General features: G+C 44.7%; 1 protein-coding gene across 1 annotated transcript; it reads left to right on the top strand.

The window, feature by feature from the left end:
• The first annotated feature begins 531 nt into the window (after positions 1 to 531).
• LOC101543543 (nmrA-like family domain-containing protein 1) lies at positions 532 to 17202 on the top strand. Its single transcript, XM_004603262.2, has 5 exons — positions 532 to 650; positions 8177 to 8415; positions 9444 to 9693; positions 13165 to 13355; positions 16412 to 17202. Exons 1-5 carry the CDS (start codon positions 611 to 613, stop codon positions 16589 to 16591), a joined length of 900 nt encoding a protein of 299 aa, XP_004603319.2. The 5' UTR covers positions 532 to 610; the 3' UTR covers positions 16592 to 17202.
• The last annotated feature ends 1358 nt before the right edge of the window (positions 17203 to 18560 follow it).

The raw sequence follows: 18560 nt of genomic DNA, 5'->3' as shown, positions 1-18560 counted from the left end.
GCTGGTAGTTCTAATTTTTAAAAAATTCTTTTTTTTTTTTGGCCACACCCGGTGGTGCTCCTAGTTCTGCACTCAGAAGTCACTCCTGGTAGTGCTCAGAGGACCATATGGGATGTCAGGGATCGAACTTGGGTTGGCCTCATGCAAAGCAAGTGACTTACCTACCTCTAGCCCCAAGTTCTAACTGTTTAAGAAGCTTCAACATTGTTTTTCACAGAGGCTGAACCAGACTTAGCATGCTTTACTCTTGTACATTACTTTACTTGTACTTCACTCTTGTACATTTTGTACCTTTATGTACTTTTTAATCCCCTTTACAAAATCAAGGTCACAAAAGCTCTAATTCAGTGGCTAATATATCAGAGGCACTCCATACATTTTCTGAATGTTTGGAGTGAATCAATAATCTCCCTCAGAAAATTGCAATGTCAGGGTGAGTAAGCTAGCTGATTATGAACACAAAAACTTTACGTGGGAGGGGCAAAATAAGAGGTGTGGTACTGTGATTTGGCTTGTACTTCTCACGCCAAGGGATAAGCTCCAATTCATTCAGCTGCTGTTGTCGGTCTGAGGAACTCTCTGCTATTCCATTCACTTTTGTTCCCTAACAATGACGAGCAAGAAGGTAATTGCAGTGTTCGGAGCAACAGGTAAAAAACATTTTGCTTTTAAGTGCATGTTGTCTGCTAACTTTCCTTTCTTCTTGTTCTTAAACTTCAGAGCCTGCAAGTGTGGGCTGAACAAAAAAACCCTTTGCAGGAAATTAGGAAAAGTGTCTATTCCATTGCTTAAGTTCGGATGTGGTCAGTGGCAGTGTGATCGGACTTCCTTCAGAAAGCATCTCACCGGGACAAGGACAATGGACACTGTTCTGTCTTTCCGGGGCATGTGCTGACTTGCTGGTATAAGTCTCTTATTAATGTAAGCTGTACTCTGGAGTCTTATCTCCCCTCACTTTCTAACAAGCACAGGAGCAAGTGTGAGAGGCCCTCAATTGATTCATAGGCCTGACCAAGATTCCAGCAATTTTGAAATCGATTCTGGGCCAGAGCTACGGTAACAGTGGGTAGGGATTTTGCCTTACACACGACCCACTGGAGTTCTATCCCTGGTATCACTTATGGTTCCCTGGGCAACAGCAGGAGTGATCCCTGAGTGTAGAGCTAGGAGTACATCCTCAGCACTGCTGGGGGTCCCCCCCCAACACAGAAAGCAAGCAGGAAAAAAAATGGGTTCTGAGTGAAAGCTGTTCAGGAGAATGTACTGAAGACTTCTCTCTCACTTGACCAGGTGTCTATACCTTTTATTATTTGGGGGAGGGAGAAGCCTGTACCCAGTAATACTCTGGGGCTACTCCTAACACAGTGCTTATACTGCAATGCTGCAGGGGACCACGCAATATTGAATTTCGGTCTGCCACATGCAAAGTGTGCACTCCACCTGCCCAGACCTGCTGACAGGCGCTCCTGCTTCTACTCTTGATCTTCCTTACAATCTGCTTTCCAACTGCCAAACTCGTCTTTGCAATGTGGTGGTCAAATCAGGTCATTCCCCTTTAGTCTATTCTCATGTCCGTCTCCTAGTGGTCCGCTGGAAACTGTGAGATCCTTTCACTCTTCTGCTCAAACCCTCCAACACCCACTTTCCCCTCCACCTCACTATAAGTAAAATGCAAAGAGTAGCTCATGGCCTGCCAACCCTTTCTTCTACTCTTCTCTCTGCCTCCTGCTGTGCTCCTCATTTTCTAAAATGCATGGTCCCTACTCCAGGCCTGTGCATTTTAGAAAATCACAACTCTATTCCACTCCACTGTTTCAGTGCTCCTGTCAGCTACCCCTGGCCAAGAGAGAACATGAGCTCTATGAGGACTAGGAATTATTTTTTTCTGGAGGAAGGCAAAGACTAATTCATAGGAAGAGAGAAACAAATTTTCAAAAACCAAGTTAAGTAAAAAACTGACTTTAAAAGGAAAGGGAATGGGGCTGGAGCCATAGCACAGCGGGTAGGGTGTTTGCCTTGCATGTGTTTCGATTCCCAGCATCCCATATGGTCCCCCGGAGTAACTCCTGAGTGCATGAGCCAGGAATAACCCCTGAGCATCGCTTGGTGTGACCCAAAAAGAAAAAAAAAAACAAAGGGAAGGAAAGATAATAGGACAGGGACATTAATGGTTAAGGCATTAGGGTCATAGAAAATATTTTCCTGAGAATGATGAGAAATTCTTAGAGCTTTGAGTGTAGAAGTGACACAACAGGACTGTGTCCAAAAGTCATTTTAGCTTTTGTTTTGTGAGGGGTCTGTAGGAGCAGGGGCTGAAGCAGAGAGACCTGTTAGGAGGCTGTTTTTGCTGTAATTTAGGCAAGAGGACAGTGGCTTGGACCAGGTGGCAGCAGTAAGGGTGGTGAGGAGTGGTCAGAGTTTGGAGATGTTTTGAAAAGAGAATTGACAGGGTTCGTGGAAAGACCATATATCAGAGGTGGGAAAAAGAGAACCGAAAAAATAACACTAAGTGTTCCAGTTTGAACAACAGAAGAAGAAAATTTTGTTTCCTTGAAGTGGGAAAGATAGTGAGGGGAGGAAGCAGAGGAAGGTTAGGAGCTCAGCTTTAGTGTCATTAAACTGGAATTGCTACTAACACATCCAAAGCCAGCAGCTGAATCTGAACCTTAGGGGCGGCTCCAACAGGAATCAGGTTAGATGTGTCAGAGTTGAAGAAAGTTGATTTCTAGTTAGCCAAGGGAGTGGGCCCAGGGCTGATTCCTATTATGTAACCTTGACTTACCAATATGCTTAATATTTGGTTGCCAGGTTTAGTATTTACATACAAAACACCTAGTATAATTTGAGTTTCTGGCAACGAGTAATTTTTTAGATATTCCAATTATTGAATAGAACATATTTGTAGGGGGCTGGAGCAATAGCACAGCAGGTAGGGTGTTTGCCTTGTACTCGGCCGACCCAGGTTCAATTCCCAGCATCCCATATGGTCCCCTGAGCACTGCCAGGAGTAATTCCTGAGTGCAAAGCCAGGAAGTAATCCCTGTGCATTGCCGGGTGTGACCCAAAAAGAAAAAAAAAAAGAACATATTTGTACTAATATGTGTGGATTCTTAATTTGAAATTCAAAATTAACTGTACATCATGTAAATCATGTAATTTATTGGGCAACCTGGTGTAAGGTTTGGAATGTTGGTGGTTGAGCAGTGTGTATCTGTTGTTAGCAGAAAGTAAGGAGGGAAGGGCCAGATAAGCAAGGGCTCTGGCTGGACTCTGGACTCTCATTTACATATGTGATATATTGATAGTGTGGCATATTGGTAGTCTCACAAGCCCTTATTTCATAGCAAGTAACCAATCAGCTGGTACTGCTAAGGGGGAGGGATACAGTAGTACAGAAAAGCTTAGATCAATCAATATTCAAGGGGCAGCAGTTGTTGTGGTGGGGAACTGACTTCAGTTGTTGCTGATTCCATTAAAAAATCATCTTGGGGGGCTGGAGAGATAGCACAGCGGGTAGGGCGTTTGCCTTGCACGCGGCCGACCCGGGTTCGATTCCCAGCATCCCATATGGTCCCCTGAGCACGGCCAGGGGTAATTCCTGAGTGCAGAGCCAGGAGTAACCCCTGTGCATTGCCAGGCGTGACCCAAAAAGCAAAAAAAAAAAAAAAAATCATCTTGGGGTGGGGTGGGGGAGATGGGGAGGAAGGGTGGGAGGGATACTGGGAACATTGGTGGAGGGGACTGGGCACTGGTGGAGGGATATAAACAAAATGCAAACATGAAATTTCATAAGTTTTTAACTGTAACCCATGGTGATTCACTAATTAAAAAAAATCATCTTGATCATCTCACTGTGTGCTGAAAGTAGATAATGGACCAAACATGATGACCTCTCAGTGTCTGTGTTGCAAGCCATAATGCCCAAATGTAGAGAGAGAGTATGGGGAATATTATCTGCCATGGAGGCTGGGGGAAGTTGGGAGAGGGGGGATATACCAGGATATTGGTGGTGGGGAATGTTCACTGGTGGGGGGATGGGTGTTTGATCATTGTGTGATTGTAACCCAAACATGAAAGCTTATAACTATCTCACGGTGATTCAATAAAATTTTTTAAAAAATCATCTCGCTGAGATACACCTATGTGCGCTGTAAATGAAGAGTTGTAACACTAAAGACATCTGGAAATTGGCATGTTATTCTTACTCCACCCATAAGAACCTGAAATTAGGCAGATTATCTGTAACACCATTACTACTGCTGATTTCCTAGAAGGCTGGAACTTCCTCTAAGTACTGGTTACAGGCTTAGGCAATCTGTTCTGTTCACATTCCTAACCAAGGTCTGCTCAAATCTGTGGGGCAAACTGGGTTCATAAGAGTTTCTGTGAGGTGCCAGACAAAGCTCTACTTGCTTTATACACATTATCTCCCCAAGGGAGGAGGTTAGATTACAAGCTTTGTATTACAGATGGGGACAAATTTGTCTAAGGTCATCTAAGTCAGATTGCTTAAGAGGAAAGATAATGGGCTTCTGATCAGCAGCCAAGTATGATACTGATATTGTAGCACTGTAGCACTGTAGTCTAGTTGTTCATCGATTTGCTTGAGCGGGCACCAGTAACGTCTCCATTGTGAGACTTGTTGTTACTGTTTTTGGCATACCAAATATGCCATGGGTAGATTGCCAGGCTCTGCCATGCGGGCCAGATACTATCGGTAGCTTGCCAGGCTCTCCGAGAGGGATGGAGGAATCAAACCCAGGTCGGCCTCGTGCAAGGCAAATGCCCTACCCGCTGTGCTATGGCTCATTTAGCAGTTGTGTTGCCTTCAAATTACTTATGTTTTCTGAGTCTTAGGTCCTTGTTTATAAATTAGAGAATCTAATGTACACAAAGGGTTATTGTGAAGATAGAGAAGATATCACTATGACAATGAAAGTTAGAAATGATCACTCTGGATAAGAATTGAGTGATGTAAAAAAAGCAACAAGGATCAACCTTTAGCAATATGTTAGTGATCTCTTACAGAAGGGCTTAATGGTCTCTGGGTGAAATACAACAATCTTCAGGATACTTTTTTGTACCATTTTCAGCGCTTTTTCATTACAAACAATACAAAATATATTATCTTGGTTCTGCTTTGGGGCAGGGATTGGGATTTGGGATGGAAACACCCGAAATATGGTGTTGGGAAGATGTAATGGTGGTGGGATTGGTGTTTGAATATTAAATGTAATCAAATATTGTGAACTACTTTATAAAATTAAAAAATAATAAAATTTAAAAAAAGGAATTGAATGCTGAAGTAGGTAAAGGGATATACATGATAACCTTACTGTATCTGTACCACCAACCATAAAACCATAATTACCAAAAAAAAAAGAGAGAGAGAGAGAGAAGAAAAGTGTCTGCCATAGAGGCAGACTAGGGGTAAGGGATAGAGCGATGGAAGTTGGGACATTGGTGGTGAGAAATGTACGCTGGTGAAGGGATGGGTGTTGGAACATTATATGACTGAAACCCCATCATGGACAGATTTGTAACTGTTTATCTCATGGTGACTTAACAAAAAAAATTTAAACGATTATTAAGAGCATTGAGATAATGAATGTAAAGTGCTAACATCAATGCCCAATATTGACTAAGAATTGACTAATGACTGAAAAACAAAAAATGCTCATGAAAAAAGTTTGAAATTAGGAGTTCTTTCTTCTTGGAAGGGTCAGTCTTTCTGTTTCATCCAAACCTTCAATAGATGGTACGAAACCCACCACCTTGGGGCGAGCACTCCACTTTACCTGGTCCACTAATTCCAATGGCTGACTGTAAATTCAGTATCGTTGAAATCCAGAATATTTTCTTTTTCCTAGTACTGTCCTGGCCCGAGGGACTAGTCAACGTGGATAACCGGGAGAGGGTGTGTGAGTGGAAGAAAGAGAGAGAGAGAAGAAAGGGAGCAAGACAAGGCTATGATCAAGCAAGCAAGCAAAAGCAAAAGCTCTTTATTTCTCTCAAGCTAGTTTTTTATAATTGATTACATGAGGAAGCAGGCAAAATGGGGAAGTAACAATACATGCACATTTTCAGTGACACAGAGAGGAAAGCCTAACGGCGGGCACATGACAGTTATCTCGGACGTTGCTCAGAAACTAACATTTTTCCAAGAAGAGGTTAGTTTTTTAATGTATGGACATTTTTCCAAAAAAAGATTGGGTCCTTAATTGCAGGTTAGGCTGTACTGACATTTTGGCTCCCGGCATAGTACCACTTTTTTTCTGCTAGCCTTTCATTCTGAATCTTTCCTGATTTTTTATCTTCAATGTCTTTTTATATTATATATTTATTCAAATTTTGGGAGCGTTCTTTTACTAGTGAGAATTTATGCCTGCTGTAATTTTTTTTTTAACTTTGAGACTTCCTTTATGTTTTCTGAATGCTCTTTTTTTTCCTATTTTCTAACTTCCCCCCTCCTTTTATTGGAATAGTAAGCTGATGTGTTATTCTGTATGCAAAATCTTCACGTTCCGAGGCTAATCATTCTTTTAATTTTGTCTTTTGCTCCCTGTATTGTTTTCTGTTTCCTTTTCTTGACTGGTTGGTTTTGGTTTTGGTTTTCACAGTGGAGGCTTCCCTCAAACATCTGGTGACTTCTGGCTATCTGTTCATATTTTCTATTTCCTAAGTTTTTGGCTGAAGCTTTGTGTACAAAAGGCAGAGTTCATTCAATGACAAACCCTATAATCAGTGGTGTATCAACTGGGCGCCCACAGAAAAATCTCACAAAGATGGACTGGGAATAGAGACACGAGGGATATCTAAGCAATAGGAGAAGGAGCAAAGGGCAGAAAAGATGATCAAAACTTGAGGCAAGTAACATTCTGAAGAGGGCTTCTTCTGCTGGTGCCCAATTCAACCGGAGAATAAGAGAGGCTGTCGATGGAGTCCAGACAAGGGAGCTTCCCAGGGGGCTACGCAGGGCTGGAGAGGCAAGAGTGGACTGACTCTCTGTCCCTCATTCTGGACTGGTACCCAGCCGACTTGGATAAGCCCCAGATGTCAGTAACTCCACATGTGTCATAAGCTCCAGGACATTCTGCAAATGCTTATAGAATGCCCACTTTAAGCAAGATGTGATCATATTACATATGACCTTGAATAAATTTAAAGCAAAATTTTAACCTCAAATATAAATAGGAACTGTGAGACTGACGTGGAGCCAGGAGAGGCTCCACTTTAAGACCGAAACTCAGCAGGCCTAAGTCTCAGTTTCCCCCATCAGAAAGTCCCGACTTCTCAGAAAACAATATCACCCTGGGCAGATAAATCGCCCCGTGGCAACAACCAATCAGAATAGGGGACATGGGGGGCTGGAGCGATAGCACAGCAGGTAGGGCATTTGCCTTGCATGTGGCCGACCTGGATTCGATTCCCAGCATCCCATATGGTCCCCCGAGCACCACCAGGAGTAATTCCTGAGTGCAGAGCCAGGCATAACCCCTGAGCATTGATGAGTGTGACCCAAAAGGCAAAAAAAAAAAAGAATAGAGGACATGGGCATTAGTGCCCAGCCTAGCAGAGAGGGCCTAGGAAGTGGAGTCACGGGACCGGACAGGAACCAGAATTAGAAACATATTGCCAGTTCCTAGAAAAAAAATTCTGTTATGTAACCAAACCCCATATAAGCTGCTTAGAATTTGGAGTCGGGGTCCTTGTCAAGACTCCACTGTGTTGGATGAGACTCGAACCCTAGCTCGAGCTAGCGATAAAGGGGTCTGGAGTTCGCAGCCTCGCATCTGGTCTGGTTAATGTGTGAGTGAAACTCCTATGCCAGGACATAACAAAAATGGTTGTGTGACAAACCTCAAATCAAATCTAGAACTGGGTAATATCAGAACTTTCCAGTAGAATCTGGGAGTGTGGGGGCGGGGGATTAGTCTGGCAGCCCAGCCCCATAGCCTCCGAGTCCAAGCCTCTCCCCTTTGTCCCCAGGGTTTCTGCAGAGGAGACTCCTAGTAGGCTTTGAGATGCCTAATGTGAAAGCCCTTGTCCCAAGCTTTGGGATAGTCTGTGGTTACTCAGAGGCTCTGCTGTAAAAAAATAGGCGTTTCTATCCAATTTCTTGTCACGGCCATTCTGTCTCATCCTGCTTCTGTTCTTTTCTTCCCCCATCCTGTAGGTGCTCAGGGTGGTTCTGTGGCCAGGGCCCTCCTGGAGAGCAAAAAGTTCACTGTCAGAGGCCTGAGCCGGGATGTGACGAGCCCGAAGGCACTGGCGCTCCAGGACCTTGGTGCTGAGGTGGTCCGAGGGGATCTGAATGATGAAGCATCTGTGGAAGCTGCCTTGCACGGTGCCTATGGGGCCTTCGTGGTGACAAACTTCTGGGACCATCACAGCAAAGAGAAGGAAGTGTGTCAGGTAGGACGCACCTTTGAACCCTTTCCTCTCATTCACCCTGGCTAGTTTGCCCTCCTTGGCAGAGTGGTTGGTCTTCTTCCTTACTCCACCACACCTCTTTGGTGCTGACAGAATATGGATATCCTTGTCCGAGGGGCTTCGATTGTGAAATCAATGTTATTTTACAACTTCCATGCAAAGTTCAAGACTTTTAGTAGTACCGGGCTGGAGAGATAATACAGTGAGTAGGGCACTTGCCTTGCACACTACTGACCTGGGTTCAATCAGAGACTCTATGGTCCCCTGATCATTGCTCGGAGTAATTTCTGAGTGCAGAGCCAGAAGTAGTCCCTGACCATGGCCAGATGTGGTCCCCAAACAAACTAACAACAACAGCAACAACAACAACAAAAAAAACCCTGTATATTTATTAGTGACTTTACAATGGAGTCAGTTGTTGGATTCTTGACATCATTTGTTTGCAGATGGCAGTATTGGAGTGGTAATAAAAATACACTACACATTAAGGTTACTCTGAGGATGAAATTGGAAGAGCCAAAATGAAATGAGAATATTAATACTTCTGGCAGGGATTTTGGAGGTGAATTGGTAATGGGTACGTAGGAAAAAAAAGAAAGAAATCAAATATATCACAGTTTTCGAAAGTTTGCCGAAAAAGGAAATGTAGTCACTGTGCACTAATCCTGGTAGCTTCTTACATACCATATCTACTGGGCATGGGTGCCCAAGGAGTCCTTTCTCTGAGGAAAGTAAAGAAAGAGGGGGTGACAGAAAGTCATTGTCTGCCCTCCAGTTTGTATACAAACTCAGTGGTCTAGAATAAGAATGTCATGAGGGCCTGGAGAGACAGTAAGGCCAGTCAAATGTTGCCATACACACAGTTGACTTGGCTTTGATCCCCAGCATCCCATAGGGTCCCCTGAGCATCACCTGGAGTGAGCCCTGAGTGCAGAGATAGGAGTAAGCCCTGAGCATCACCGAGAGTGGCCCAGAAACCAAAGCAAAACAGAATGTGGTTGAACCCTTAGGGAAAGATGGTGGCGGATGCAGCCAAGCGCCTGGGTCTGAAGCATGTGGTATACAGCGGCCTGGAGAATGTCAAGCGCCTAAGTGGCGGCAAGCTGGAGGTGCCACATTTCGACGGAAAGGGAGAAGTGGAAGAGTATTTCTGGTCCATCGGCGTTCCCATGACCAGTGTCCGCCTGTCAGCGTATTTCGAGAACTTTCTCACTATGTGGAAGCCCATGAAAGCCTCTGATGGAGACTACTATACCTTGGGTAAGTGGAAGTTAGCGTCCAAGTTAACCAGACACCCTCTGTCTCCTGCTCGGCGCCTTCTTCCCCCTTTTCCTTCCCTTTTCTCTTCGGTAGATATGTGGCATTGGAGTGTCTTCCACGTGTTTGGCTCGGTGTGAAGTGCCAGAAGAAGACCCAACTGTGCTAGAGAGAGCAGAGAACCGGGCTATGGGCCTGGAGACGGGGGATTATACTGCCAGGTCTTCCATGCTGCGCCTTCTTAGAGAAGCAGGTGTCAGTGGAAGCTCTGTTTCCTCATGTTTCTTAAAAAGTTGGACAAGGTGGTTCTCAAGTCCCGCCTGAGAACTCACTCATTTGACTTTTGGTGGGCACAGGGAAGACATTCTCCTCTTGAGTAGGATAAACATGGCAGGGTTCAAGTCTCCCTGCTGCCTGCCCATTCTCATTCTGGTTGTCTGGAGCAGTGTTTGGAAAAACAGAGTTCCCGCACTCCTCGTGGAGGGGAGGGTGGGGGGTGGGCCACGTGCTGGACCCAAGTAGCACCCCAATACCAGGCTTGGCATTAAACTGGTTGCCTGGCTGACAGTATTACTGGACTGGCCCCACACACTCTGAGTGCTGCTTAAAGACGTAAAAAAAAAAAATCAGAGTGGGGACTGGAGAGATAATACAGGGGTTGTCATTTACCTTACACTCGGCCAACCACAGTTCAATCCCCAGCACCACATGTGGTTTCCCCAGCATCGCCTGGTGTGATCTGCATAGAACAGGACTAAGCTCTGAACATCACTGGGTGTGACTCGAAGCCCCCCTATTCCCCCCTCAAACCAGAACATAAGACTTAGGCCATTTGGGTTCCAGACCCAGACTTCTGGGATTCTTACAATCTAGGAGAGGCTCTTCACACTGGAGTGGTCGATGAGGGTTTGAACCCACTTCTACTACTCATTAAATATTTGCGGCCGACCATGTACCAGTCACTTATTGGAGGATTCACAATGAATGGATCAAAACCAACTAAAAATGTAGGAGAGATAGTATAATGGGTAACCTAGGTTTGATCCCCAAGCCCCACAGGACTGGTCCTAAGCACAGAGCCAGGAGTAAGCACTGGGCACTGCTGGCTGTGGCCCCCAAACTAATGAAACAAACAAAGACAAAACTGTCACCATGGAGCTTTACTCTGGTGGAGGAAATAGATAAAACATAATAGATAATTATAATAGTTATAATACAATTTAATAATAGATAAATATACATTGGAGGTAATATGTGGGCAGGGCAAGGTATACATGAAGACCTAGTGGTAAATGAATCTGAAATTGAAAAAAGATGATTAATAAGCCTCTTTAAGAAGCTGACATCTGAGTACCTATTCAAAGAAGTGAGTCCTGTCTTTTATGTATATTCAGGAGGAAAGTGTTCGGGGAAGAAGGGAAGTGTGGGTGGAGCAGAGCATGTGTGGGGACAGGGGGAGGGTTGGAGCTGACAGAAGGTCGGAGGCTGTCAGATGATGTTCTAGTCCTCCCGGAGTCATTGGTTTCTCTTCTGAGATCCCTGGGAGGGTTCTGGGCAGACATGACATGAACAGATTTTAGTTTTACAGAACTACTCTGATTTCTGTGCAGAGAGAGGTGGTGGGGTGAGGAGAGCAAGGATATGGAGAACAGTAATTCTAGTCAAACAGCATGGTGGGCCACACCCAGAGATGATCATGGGCTATTCCTGGATCAGCACACAGGGATTACTCCTGGTGGGCTCAGAGGACCATATGGGATGCTGGGGATTGAACCTATGTCAGTCGCATGCGAGGCAAGCAACCTACTCACTATACTATCCTTTGGCCTCATCTAAGTAAACTTTAAATAAAACTATTTTACTTCACTAAAATATAACACAAAACAAAACAAAACATCATGGTAACTTAGATAAAGGCAGATACAGTGAAGAGGGAGATAATTGGCATATTCTAAACTATGACTAGGACTTTTCCAAAAATAGGATATAGGGTATGAGAAAAGCGTGAAGAAAGGCTGACTCCAAGATTTTATATTTAAACTGGAATGATGGAGTTGCAGAAAAGTGGGATAAGGAAGTTGGTGGGCAAAGTATGTGTCAGGGCACAGAAATTTAATTTGGTGCACATTGAGTATAAAATATCTATCTTAATTAATTAATTTTTGGGAGGGGCCATGCCTGGCAGTACATGGGGCTCATTCCTCACTCTGAGCTCAGGGATTACTCCTGGAAGGTTCTGGGGACCATATGGAGTGCTGGGGATTGAACTTGGGTCAGTCGTGTGCAAGGCAAATACCCTACCCACTGTGTTATCTCTCTGGCCCTGAATATAAAATATCTATTAAGTAGTCAAGTAAGGATGTTCAGTAGTAAGTTGGACATAGGAGTATGGAATTAAGCAAACATGTTGGGGATAAAGATATAATTTGTCATACCTTGCCCATAGCAGATACTTGGTGAATAGTCATTGCTCTTATTCTTTTATTTTTTTTTTATTTTTTTTTTTTGCTTTTTGGGTCACACCCAGCAATGCACAGAGGTCACTCCTGGCTCTGCACTCAGGAATCACCTCTGGCGGTGCTCAGGGGACCATATGGGATGCTGGGATTAGAACCCGGGTCGGCCGCGTGCAAGGCAAACGCCCTACCCGCTGTGCTATCACTCCAGCCCCTTTCTTCTTTTATTTTTATAATTAATTAATTACTTTTAAATTTTGGGGCCACACCCAGTGGTATTCAGGACCTTATCCTGACTCTGCACAAGGAATTACTCTAGGCTTGCTCTGGGGACCATATGGAGTGCCGGGGATCAAACCTCAGTCAGCAATGTGCAAAGTAAATGCCCTACCCACTATTCTATTCTCTAGTCCCCCTCATCATTTTTTTGTTTTTGTTTTTGGGTCACACCTGGCAATGCACAGGGGTTACTCCTGGCTCATGCACTCAGGAATTCCTCCTGGCTGTGCTCAGGGGGACCATATGGGATGCTGGGAATCGAACCTGGTCGGCCATGTGCAAGGCAAACGCCCTACCTGCTGTGCTATCGCTCCACCCACCCCCCATTTTCTTTTAAATCAATTATTGTGGCTTTTTTTGTTTGTTTTGTTTTGTTTGTTTATTTTTTGAACAAAGTCTTATTTAAAAAATTTTTAAGTGTTTGTTTTTTGGCCACATCCAGTAGTGCTCAGGGGTTACTTTTGGCTCTACACTCAGGAATTACTCCTGGTAGTGCTTGGGGGACTGTACGGAGTACCAGGGATTGAATCCACATCAGCCATGTGCAAGACAAATGCCCTACCTCCTATACTATCTCTTCTGCCCCTCAAACAGTCTTATAACTTGTGCACAGACAGTTATCATTGGGAAGTGTTTTCATTGGGTTCCCTTGCCTTTTAAGTGGTTCATTAATTAAGGTTGGTGGGACCTACCAAGAATTTGATGGAATTCTATATTTTAATCTTTTCTCTTAATCTAGCATTACCTATGGGGGACACCCCGATGGATGGCATCTCTGTTGCGGACGTTGGAGTAGCTGTTCTCAGCATCTTTAATTCTCCAGAGGAGTTCTTCGGAAAGGCCGTGGGTCTCAGTGCAGAAGCACTGACTGTACAGCAATATGCTGACCTTTTCTCCAAGAGTCTGGGGAAAGAAGTCAGGGATGCAAAGGTGAGTTGTCCATCCTCCATGGGCAACTGTGATCATGGAGGTGACCTTGGTTCACAAGGCAAGTACAGTTCTGATAGACTTCCAATGGATTGAGGCAAGGTTGAGCTTAGACCCTCAAAAGTTAAGGAAGATATCAGTTCTAAAAATCTATCTTCCGTCTTTGAATCCTATCTACCTTCAAGCTTTATTTCTTTGGCTTGAAGTATTGCCATGCTAAAGTCAAGGACTTAGAGAAGCTGGAGTGATAGCACAGAGGGTAGGGTGTTTGCCTTGTATGCGGCTAACCTGGGTTCGATTCCCGGCACCCCATGTGGTCCCCCAAGCACTGCCAGGAGTAATTCTTGAGTGCAGGAATAACTCCTGAGCATCTCTGGGTGTGACCCAAAAAGCAAAAAAAAGCATAATAATAATAATAATAATAAAGTCAAGGACTTAGAATCTGAAGGAATAACTTTTCCCCCTCCTCCTCCCCTCATATAGTTCCCCAATTCTTCTCTCCTAAAATTTCATAGTTCATCACTTGGGTTGGCTTTGAATTAGCCAGGGCAAAGCACTGAACCTATTTGAGCCTTAATTTCCTTCTCTGCAAAGTGGGAAGAGAGCATCTATTTCAGGGTGGTCCTGGAGAAAATTAAGAGAATAAATGGCCCGGCATGTAGTAAGTATGTATCAGGTCCCTGTTAAAGTCCTTGGTGCTAACTTGGAGTTTATAGCAGAGCTGGGATGAAATGTTGGTGTACCTGAAATCACAGTGATCAACAATAAAACACTTGACTGTGTTGGCCCCTCTCTCTATGCAATTGGTAACCAGAGACCGTAGAAGACTTCACGGAAGTGGGGGCTTTAGATGATCCTTGAGGGTGGGCCAGACTGTGCTGGGAAAAGGAAGGGAGGAGTTAGAGTGAATAGATTCTAGAATAAACATAAAGGACTCAAAGACAGTTTGGGGAAGTTAGCGATCCTTAGCATTATCCTTATCTATCAGTGAAATCTTGTCAAGTGACTTGGCATATTACTAACCCTGTCCACCACAGTTTTCTATCTTATTCCTCTCTCAGGATGAGTTAAGATACGTATACAGGCTGCTTGACACTGAGTCTGGCTGCTGGTGATATAACAGAGTGTGGCTAGGAGAGAAAGTGATGCTACGGAACATTACTAACATTTCCCAAAGCGAATGTGAAGGAGAATGAGAATGAAGTTTCTGAGGATAAAGTGTGTGAATAGCAGAGACATTGTTAGAGCTTATAGGAGGCCCCATCCCATTTCTCAATCTGGCAGGCTTTAGCTCAGAGATCTCTCTGCCTTTCGTCCACGGATTTCCCCGCCCCCCACCTGTGAAATGAGAGGGAAGTAGGTACAATTTCTCATTATAGTCTTTAGAGTTCCTGTTTCTTACAAAGTAGAAGCTTACTTTTGTATTCAGGCCTTATTGGAACTCAATCACACTTTTATTTCAGTATTGCTTGGGCTGTTTTCATGGTAAGATAATAGATTGGAGTAGTTGGGACAAAGATGTCTGCCCCCACAGCCTAAGGTACTTATATTTAGTCCTTAAGACAAAGTAAGACAAAGTTTGTTTGACATCGTCTCCAAAAGCTTGGACTTTTTTTTCTTTTCTTTTCCATTTATTTCCACTTTATCTTCACCTCATCGTAGACCAAGTCTTGAGGGCTTAGGAAGGTGTTTGCCAATTCCTAAATCAGCCTCAGGCAGTGGAATCATGAGAAGGCTGAGAGATATTTTGGTTTGGTTTTAGGGCCACACCTAGCTGTTCTCAGGGCTTACTGCTGGCTCTGTGCTCAGGGATCACTCCTGGAGGGGCTCACTCAGGGGACCGTATGTGGTGCCAGGGATTGAGCCTAGTCAGATATGTACAAAGCAAGTGCCTTACCTGCTGTGTTATCTCTCCGACCCCTGAGGTAAATTATTTCTGGAAACTATTTTTCACTGTCATTCCAGTCACAAAACAGCATCTGGTTATTTTCACTGAAAATCACACAAAATTTCAAGGAGAAAATATTACTCCTCGATTCAAAAAGGCAGCCCCCCATTCTCAGGATGGACTTCAGAGGCAATATAAGTCAGTGGTGCTTGGGGCCAATTTGCTTCTCAGGGCCTGAGCCTTCTCCCTGGGAATTTTCAAGAGTCTGATTTGTTTCACACCACTTAGTCTTGCGAAGTCAAACTCTGGAAGGTAAAGGGAGAAAAATAGGACATGAGGCACAGGGAATGTGTGTGTGAGTGTGTTTGTGTGTGTGTGTGTGTGTTGTCTGTGTGTGTGTTTGTGTGTGTCTGTATGTGTAAGTATTTGTGTGTGTGTGTCTGAGTGAGTGTGCATGTGTGCCTGTGTGGGTGTGTGTCTGTGTGTGTTTGTGCCCCTTCCCAGAGAGAACTCGGTAGAAAGTGTTTTGGATGGCTCAGGAGCTTCAAGCCTCTCTCAGTCACATACCTGATTCTGGATTATTGGTCACGGCACAGCAGAAATACCTCTGGTCCCAGTGTTTCTAGGGCCTTGGAGACGGGACGATCTATAAAACAATTAACACTGTTCTTAGTAACTGGTCTCATTTGAGATACCAGAGTGGGAAAATGCTTAGGTCCTATCCCTGCCCGGGGAAGGACGCGTCAGTCACCAGGTGGCGCTCTAGGCCCTGTAGTCTAATTTCCCCAGGAACTGTACAGGAAAGCTGATCAAATAGACGGATCAGGATCCGTCCTACCTAAACATTTGGGGAAAGAACATTCTTCTTCACATCTTTCCATTTTTACATAGGGGACATCCCACACATACATCCAGCTGGATGTGTTCAGACACATCAGTATCGCTACAGAAAAATGTATTTCCAGCAAATGGGGTAGTTAAAGCCCATATATGTTCATGTATGTTCAGATGAAACTTCCAGTTGCTAAGTTGTTTATGAAACAAACTTTAAAGCTTCTTGAGTGTGAGACTTTGGCAAAGGGATCTTGGGTGTGTAATTAACGTGAGTAATTTATTTTCAAATGATCAAAATGGATGCTTTAACATTGCCTGTCTTCTTACTTGTTCAAAGATCTCCCCAGAAGCTTACGAAAAGCTGGGGTTTCCGGCAGCAGAGGAAATAGCCAACATGTGTCGCTTCTATCAAATGCGGCCAGATCGTGACGTCAAACTCACCCACCGCCTAAACCCCAACGTCAGAAGTTTCAGCCAGTTTCTTGCAGAGAACCAGGGGACCTTGAAGGGCATATAGTGTCCACAGAGGCCCTGACTCACTGCATCCGCCTTCCTTGGTTCTGGGCCCCTCCACCTCCTGGCATCTACACTAGAAAACAGATGTATTATGGTGCAAATCTGGCAAGACTGCGACTTTCCCACTTAGAGGGAAAGCCTGCAGTCATCACGGGTCATGGTAATATGTGTGACTCACAGGGAGCTTTCCAGCTAGGGATGAGGACAGGATGTCTGCTTGGCTCAGTAAGTGCCACCGGCCTAAGCACTTCTTATGGATCCTTGTCTACAACAGCCAAATTGCTTTCCCCAAACCCTGCCACTGGGAAGCTTGTGCTTTTGGATGTCCTGACAAAAAAGGGGGTGTGGGGCCAGAGCAATAGGACAGTGGGTAGGGTGTTTGCCTTGCAAGCAGCTGACCGGGTTTAACCCCCAGCTTCCTCTAGGGTCTCCCGAATACTGCCAGGAGTAACTCCTGAGCATTGCCAGGTGTGACCCCAAAAGAAAAAAATTGGGGGTGTTACTCAGCTTTCTCCTGCATTAGCGATTTGGATCCTTCAGAATCTTCACTGGACAGCTCTGGGTTTTACACATGCGTTATCACATTCTCAGTGAACTTTATTTTTAAGGTGAAGGGAGACTCTCTCTTAAGGAGTGTTCGGGGGTGGGGAAGGGGTCTGGGGTGTTAGTTGAAGGGGTACTGACTCTACAGCCTTACAGTGACTGGACCCAAGAATGTGGTACTGCTCAGACCCAGTGGTGCTAGGGACCGTGGTGACCAACCCAGTGTTGTTCAGGGGACTTCGTGGTATAGGGGATTAAACTTGGGGCTTAGCATATGCAAACCACCCCTCCGTGTACTTTTAAGTAATGTAAATGTCTCTTTTGGGGGGAAGGGGTGGTTTGGGGACCACACTTGGCAGTGTGCTCAGGGGTCACTCTGATGCTGCTTGGGGGACCGTATGCAGTACTGGGGATCAAACCTGGGTCAGCTACTTGCAAGGAAAGTGCCTAAACTCCTGTATTATCTCTCCAGCCCTTTAAATTTCTTAAAATACAAATCTTTGTAGAGGACTTTCTGGGGAACGTGACATTCAATGAACAAACTCTGTTGGAGCTTCTAAACTTTGGTTTTGCTTTTAGGTTGGAAATTCATTCTCTATTCATTAAACCATCTGTTGAATTATCACTCAATTACCCGAGTATTCATTCCCCCATTCATCGTTGGTGCATTTCACAAACTTCTATTATTTATTTTCTTCTTTTGACTTTGTGGGCACACCTGGCATTTCTCAGGGGCTACTCCCAGCTCAGGGGCCAATCTGGTGCTGCTTGAGGATTGTGCGGTGCCAAGAATCAAACCTGGGCTTCTGCGTGCAAAGCATGTGCTCAGTAATTGTGCACTTCCCAGCTGAACTTTTTATTTATTTATTTATTTATTTTAGCATTAGCACAACTGGTGCATTAGCTAGCAGACTTCTCTCCCCTCCTATGTACTGTCTTGTTTTTGTTTGTTTGTTTGTTTTGGGGCCACATCAGTGGTACTCAGGGCTTACTCCTGGCTCTGGGATCGGGGATCACACCTATTTGGGGGGAAGCACTTTTGGCTGTGCTCAGGGATCATCACTCCTGGTGGGCTCAAGGGGTCATATGGGGCGCTGGAGAGCGAATCCAGCTTGGCTGTGTGCATGGTCAGCACCTTACCTGCTAGACTATTGATCCAGCTTGGAGAAGCCCTTTCTAAGTGGACAGAGGCTGGTGGAAAACAAGCCGCCTTGTAGGAGCCTAGATTGGCTCTCCAGTTCAAGCAATTTATAGGCAGGGGGAACTTGGAAATTTGCTCTAAAATGATTTGTTTTTGATAGTGGAGAAGGGATTTTCCAACCCCTCCCTTTCCACCATTCAGCAGTCTCCAGGGCAGGAAGAAAACAAGCACTCCAGAGTTGCTCAGAGCGGGGGATAGGAAGTGGGAAAGGGGTGGTGACAAATCA

Source organism: Sorex araneus, chromosome 2 (genome assembly GCF_027595985.1).
Source record: "Sorex araneus isolate mSorAra2 chromosome 2, mSorAra2.pri, whole genome shotgun sequence".
NCBI lineage: Eukaryota > Metazoa > Chordata > Mammalia > Eulipotyphla > Soricidae > Sorex > Sorex araneus.
This window is presented reverse-complemented; position numbering and strand designations above follow the sequence as displayed.

Bases quoted from the DNA above. Each gene is read 5' to 3' on its own strand.
- LOC101543543 (XM_004603262.2), top strand. From the start codon at position 611: ATGACGAGCAAGAAGGTAATTGCAGTGTTCGGAGCAACAG. The intron at 651-8,176 runs GTAAAAAACATT...CCCATCCTGTAG, and splicing joins TGCAGTGTTCGGAGCAACAG to GTGCTCAGGGTGGTTCTGTG. The intron at 8,416-9,443 runs GTAGGACGCACC...TTGAACCCTTAG, and splicing joins AAGAGAAGGAAGTGTGTCAG to GGAAAGATGGTGGCGGATGC.